Source organism: Thamnophis sirtalis, unplaced genomic scaffold (genome assembly GCF_051295495.1).
Source record: "Thamnophis sirtalis isolate CommonGarterSnake01/CBP01778 unplaced genomic scaffold, rThaSir2_p1.2 scaffold_2, whole genome shotgun sequence".
NCBI lineage: Eukaryota > Metazoa > Chordata > Lepidosauria > Squamata > Natricidae > Thamnophis > Thamnophis sirtalis.
The window spans coordinates 40895847-40901846 of NW_028261382.1; the positions used below are offsets into that span (position 1 = coordinate 40895847).

Genomic DNA, 6000 nt, shown 5'->3' on the forward strand with positions numbered 1-6000 from the left:
CATGATTTAAGAGGGGTGGGCTTCAACTCCCAGAATCTCCCAGTTTGCATGATTTAAGAGGGGTGGGCTTCGACTTCCAGAATCCCCCAGTTTGCATGCTTTAAGAGGGGTGTGCCTCAACTCCCAGAATCCCCCAGTTTGCATGCTTTAAGAGGGGTGGGCTTCGACTCCCAGAATCCCCCCGTTTGCATGCTTTAAGAGGGGTGGGCTTCCACTCCCAGAATCCCCCAGTTTGCATGCTTTAAGAGGGGTGGGCTTCCACTCCCAGAATCCCCCAGTTTGCATGCTTTAAGAGGGGTGGGCTTCCACTCCCAGAATCCCCCAGTTTTCATGCTTTAAGAGGGGTGGGCTTCGACCCCCAGAATCCCCCAGTTTGCATGCTTTAAGAGGGGTGGGCTTCGACCCCCAGAATCCCCCAGTTTGCATGCTTTAAGAGGGGTGGGCTTCCACTCCCAGAATCCCCCAGTTTGCATGCTTTAAGAGGGGTGGGCTTCCACTCCCAGAATCTCCCAGTTTGCATGCTTTAAGAGGGGTGGGCTTCGACTCCCAGAATCCCCCAGTTTGCATGCTTTAAGAGGGGTGGGCTTCGACTTCCAGAATCCCCCAGTTTTCATGATTTAAGAGGGGTGGGCTTCGACTCCCAGAATCTCCCAGTTTGCATGCTTTAAGAGGGGTGGGCTTCCACTCCCAGAATCTCCCAGTTTGCATGCTTTAAGAGGGGTGGGCTTCGACTCCCAGAATCCCCCAGTTTGCATGCTTTAAGAGGGGTGGGCTTCGACTTCCAGAATCCCCCAGTTTTCATGATTTAAGAGGGGTGGGCTTCGACTCCCAGAATCCCCCAGTTTGCATGATTTAAGAGGGGTGGGCTTCGACTCCCAGAATCCCCCAGTTTGCATGCTTTAAGAGGGGTGGGCTTCCACTCCCAGAATCCCCCAGTTTGCATGATTTAAGAGGGGTGGGCTTCGACTCCCAGAATCCCCCAGTTTGCATGCTTTAAGAGGGGTGGGCTTCCACTCCCAGAATCCCCCAGTTTGCATGCTTTAAGAGGACTGGCTCGGACCCAACCAGACACCTATTCCCCCATCAGAATAGTCTGGGAACTCACAAAAACTTTCCTTATAAGGCAAACATCCGCACAGGTCCAGATTGTGGATTCTGAGGTAGACTGCAACTGAAGCTGGAGGTTCCTCCAATCCGCCAGTACTAACCTGAAGTATACAGCAGGCGGCTTTTTCCGGGGGAATGATTCACACCCGAAGGTTTGAGGGCTGCTTCCCTTCCCTCCCTCATCTCTCAGCTTTCAACTGAAAAAAGAAAACAGAAATTTATGGTATTTTTTTTTAAGATAAAACAGTCTGACTCACCGATTCAAAATGCAAGTCTTAAAGGGGAAACTTTATTTTTCTCTGTTTCTTTCTTTCTTTCTTTCTTTCTTTCTTTCTTTCTTTCCTTTCTTTCTTTCCTTGATTTCTTTTTTTCTTTCTTTCTTTCCTTCCTTTCTTTTTTTCTTTCTTTCTTTCCTTTCTTCTTTCTTTCTTTCTTTCTTTCTCTTTCTTTCTTTCTTTCTTTCTTTCTCCTCCCTGCCTTCCTTCCTCCCTCTCTCTCTAGACAGTTTTAGTTTTATATTAAAAACGGGCTGTGTTTTTGTATTGTGTTTGGAGTGCAGTAGAGTTCCCCTTTCATTTCCTTTCTTCTTTCTTCCTCTTCCTTTCTCTTTTCTCCTTCCCTTCTTTCCTCTTTTTTCACCTCCTTTCCTTTTCTTCCCCCTTCCCTTTTCCCCTCTTTTTGCACTTCAGTTCCTTTCCTTCCTCTTTCTCCTTCTTTTTCCATTCCTTTCTTTCCCTTCCCCTTCCCTTCTTCCCTTTTTCACCTCCTTTCCATTCCTTTCCCTTCTTTCCTTTTTTCATCTCCATTCCCTTCCCTCTTTTTTCCTTTCCTTTCCTTTCCCTTCCTCTTTCTTTCTCCTTCCCTTCTTACCTTTCCCTTCTTTCATCTTTTTTCCTTTCCTTCCTTCCGCTTTTTTTACTTCTGTCCCTTTCCCTTCCTTTCCCTCCTCTTTGCTTTTGTTTCTCCTTCCCTTCTTACCCTTCCCTTTTTTCCCCTTTCCTTCCCTTCTTCTTCCTCCTTCCCTTCCTTCCTCCTTTTCCACTTGCTTTCCCTTCCTTCTTTTCCTTTCGTTTCTCCTTCCCTTCCCTTCTTATCCTTCCCTTCTTTCTCCTTCTTTCCTCTTTTTTCCCCTTCCCCTCCTCCTCCTTTCTCCTTCCCTTCTCAAGCCCCATTTAAACCCTGGCTAAATAGGCATTTTCCGCTTCCCAGAGGCCAAGAAGCCTCCTCAATTTTTTTTTCCGCTACAGGAAAACTTGGGGAAAACTTTCGAAGCGGCCAGCGAAATCATTCGGGGACAGGGGCTGCCCGGCCTAACCCACCCCTGCCAGCTGTGGACACATCCTGTTCCTCCACCAGGCCCAAAAAACCAGTCACTTCTCCCTTCCTGCCTCTCCCCCCCACCCCCGGGCCAAACCAGAGAGAATTCCCATCTGTTTTTTGGGGAGGAAAAAACCCACCAAAGGAAAAGTACGGGACATGTCGTTCCCGGCTGGCAAACATCTAACACAAATGCCCGCTTTTATGCCCCACAAGGGTCAGTTTTGTTCCGTGGGATGGAAGGGGTGGGTGGGTGTGTTTGTTTTATACCCCAGCCGCTCTGGAATCAGAGTTTCCAAAGAAAACTGTCTGCTTGTGGGTGAAAAGCACCGGGGGGAGGTTTGCCAAGCGAGGAGGAGGGGAGGCTGTGTCAGCCAGCGGTGCAAAAGAGAAACCAAATACTTCACTTCCCTTCTCCACCACCCGATCCCCCCCGCCCCCCCGGCTCTATAAAACGCCTCCCACACCTTCAGGGCTTCATTGCAAGGGACCAAGGTTGGGGTAAGTGGGTGTGCGGCTGTGGGGAGAGGCCGTGGGGGGCAGGGGGAGGGGGGGGACACACAACGGACAAGGAGGGAGGGAAGGGTGGGATTTTCCTCCGTTTGGAGGGCAGCGTGGGGGGCCTGGAGGAAGTGGGCTTGGTTTGGTCCAATCTGTGAATGAAGATTGGGGACCTTTTGAAAGACAGAGCTGGTAGGTAGGGGGGTGACAGGCAGACACAGAAAGAAAGAAAGAAAGAAAGAAAGAAAGAAAGAAAGAAAGAAAGAAAGAAAGAAAGAAAGAAAGAAAGAAAGAGGGAGGGAGGGAGGGAGGGAGGGAGGGAGGGAGGGAGGGAGGGAGGGAGGGAAGGAAGGAAGAGAAAACTTTCATAAATAAATGGATGGATTACTAGATTAGATTAGAGTAAGGAAAGAAAAAGAAAGAGAAGAGAGAGAGAGAAAGAAAAAAGATAGAAAGGAAGGAAGGAAGGAATGGAGAAAGGAAGGAAGAAGGAAAGGAAGGAAGGAGGAAAGGAAGGAAGAAAGGAAGGAAGAGAAAACTTTCATAAATAAATGGATGGATTACTAGATTAGAGTAAGGAAAGAAAAAGAAAGAGAAGAGAGAGAGAGAAAGAAAAAAGATGGAAAGAAAGGAAGGAAGGAAGGAATGAAGAAAGGAAGGAAGAAGGAAAGGAAGGAAGGAGGAAAGGAAGGAAGAAAGGAAGGAAGAGAAAACTTTCATAAATAAATGGATGGATTACTAGATTAGATTAGAGTAAAATGAAAGAAAAAGAAAGAAGAGAGAGAGAACGAAAAAAGATGGAAAGAAAGAAATAAAGGAAGAAAGGAAGAAGGAAAGGAAGGAAGGAGGAGAAAACTTTCATAAATAAATGGATGGATTACTAGATTAGATTAGAGTAAAATGAAAGAAAGAGAAGAGAGAGAGAGAAAGAGAAAGAAAAAACATGGAAAGGAAGAAAGAAATAAAGAAAGAAAGGGAAGGAAGTAAAGAAAGACAAAAGAAAGGAGGGAAGGAAGGAAAGGAAGAAAGAAAGAAAGAAAGAAAGGAAGGAAGGAGGGAAGAGAAAAGTTTTGTAAATAAATGGATGGATATGTAGATTAGATTAAAGATGAAAGACAAATAATAAAAGATAGAGAGAAAAAGAGAAAGAAAAAAGATGAAAAGAAAGAAAGGAGGGAAGGAAAGAAGGAAAGGAAGAAGGAAGAAAAAGAAAGAAAGAAAGAGGAGGGAAGAGAAAACTTTTTGTAAACAAATGGATAGATTAGTAGATTAGATTAAAGATGAATGAAAAAGAAAGAAAGAGAGAGAGGGGGAAAGAGAAAGGAAAGAAAGAAATAAAGAAGGAAAGAAAAAGAAAGGGAAGGATGGAAGAGACAGTAAGAAAAGAATCGTAAATGTTTGGATGGATTAGTAGATAGATTAAAGAAGAAAGAAAAAGGAGAGAAGAAAGAAAAAGAAAAAGAAAGAAAAAACAGAGGAAGGAAGGAAGGATATATATAGTGACCGAAGGGGCCGGTTCCAATTGCCATCGTAAGCTGCCCCTTTTGAGACCGCTTGGTTTTCAACATCAGCCACTGTCTTCACAAAATTCATCCCCATAGCTTTCTTCTTCATCACCCCACTGTTTTTCTCTCTCCCCTCCCTTCCTCTTCCTCTTCTCTGGCCAGCCTGCCTCACCCTCACATCCAACGGGAGACAGACATACACACAGACACACACACTCCACTCGCCATGACCAGCAGCGACCTGACCGAGCTGGAGAAAGCCATCGAAAAAGTCGTCGACATCTTTTTCAAGTGCGCCGCGCAGGAAGGGAACAAAAGCACCCTTACTACCAGCGAGTTTAAAGAGCTGGTCAACCACCAGCTGCCCAACCTTATGAAGGTGGGCACATCCAGGGGGAAGGGGAGGGGTGGGAGACAGGGAAAGGGGGGGCACCTGGTTTAGGAGAACCAGGGGGTGTTTTCCCCCCCCTTTTAAAAAATAATTTTCTTCCCTGTGGCGCCTTTTTTTCCCTTCCCCTTTTCTTTCGAAGAACGTCGAAAACCTGGACGAGAAGATGAGAAGCTTGGACGTCAACAACGACCAGGAGCTGAAATTCGGAGAATACTGGCGGCTGATTGGCGAACTGGCCAAGGAGATCAAGAAAGAGAAAGCGGGGAAGAAGAAGTGACCGAGTGGCGGAGGGTGGATTTGCGCCTCGGGGTGAAACGAGCGGGAATCGCCAGTCGCGTGTCGGCAAGAGGACGTCAAGAGTCACCGAACCTCTCGCAGCTTTTTAACGTTCAAATAAATCAAATAAAATTCCAGGACTGGTGGTTTTCAGCATTTGATGGTCAGACCAGAATGAAGAATCGGGGTTGCCATGTTTGTGAGTCTGTGTGAATGTGTGTGTGTGCACAAAAGAAATGGGTGGGGGAGGGAGAATGATGGGAACAGATCCCTACTGTTCTGGCCGAGGCTTCCCCAAAAAGCCCCTTTTATAAAACTAATGCAAATTCCTCTCCTTCACATTCAACCAAGGCTGGCAAACACTCTTTCAAAGGTGTATTTATCACCACAGTCCTTATCTAGCTTGGAAAGCCGCCAATATTTCCCAAATGAGGTGCTGGGCAAGGAAAGGTTCTGGGCACAGAGTCTCAGAGATTCACGGACAGATCTTCACACTCCTGAAACGAATCTAACAACCGGACGAAGGAATCGTTTCCTGCAAAAGCCCCTTTCCCCTTTCGGTCCTCTTTTATATGACCTCTGGGAGGGGCCATTCACTGTCCACCTGTGGCCTTACTCCGACCTGGATTTCTGAGCTTTTCTCCTGGCAGCTCTACACATGCGCACACTGGGAACAGGCTCCAGCTGTTCTTCTGCCTCACTGCTGTCTAGCCCCGTAGAGACATGATCGCTGCCAAACGGCCTCATCCCCCTGTCTCTGCCTCCGACGCAGAGCCCTCGTCCGAGCCTTCCCCAGACTCCAGGACTGGCCCATCTTCCTCCCCAACCCTCCTCACTGTCTGAATCTGCTGCCAGCTCCGTTGGCCGCTGGTGGGTCACAACAGGGTCTCCATCCTTAAGACA

General features: G+C 47.1%; 2 protein-coding genes across 2 annotated transcripts in view; one reads left to right on the forward strand and one right to left on the reverse strand.

Moving 5' to 3' along the window:
* S100A1 (S100 calcium binding protein A1) overlaps positions 1–1414 on the reverse strand; it is a 56146-nt gene extending 54732 nt beyond the window's left edge. Inside the window, exon 1 of the mRNA XM_087705064.1 lies at positions 1209–1414. Coding sequence (XP_087561190.1) covers positions 1209–1290 — 82 coding nt within the window. The 5' untranslated portion in view covers positions 1291–1414. The remainder of the gene's footprint in view (positions 1–1208) is intronic.
* A 1368-nt stretch (positions 1415–2782) lies between these two features.
* On the forward strand, positions 2783–5234 carry S100A13 (S100 calcium binding protein A13). The gene is made up of 3 exons (XM_014063980.2): positions 2783–2925; positions 4593–4809; positions 4961–5234. Exons 2-3 carry the CDS (start codon positions 4657–4659, stop codon positions 5096–5098), a joined length of 291 nt encoding a protein of 96 aa, XP_013919455.2. The 5' UTR covers positions 2783–2925; positions 4593–4656; the 3' UTR covers positions 5099–5234.
* Positions 5235–6000: the final 766 nt, after the last annotated feature.

Coding starts and splice junctions, on each gene's coding strand:
- S100A13 (XM_014063980.2), top strand. CDS start 4,657: ATGACCAGCAGCGACCTGACCGAGCTGGAGAAAGCCATCGAAAAAGTC. Junction 4,810..4,960: donor AGCTGCCCAACCTTATGAAG/GTGGGCACATCC, acceptor TTTCTTTCGAAG/AACGTCGAAAACCTGGACGA.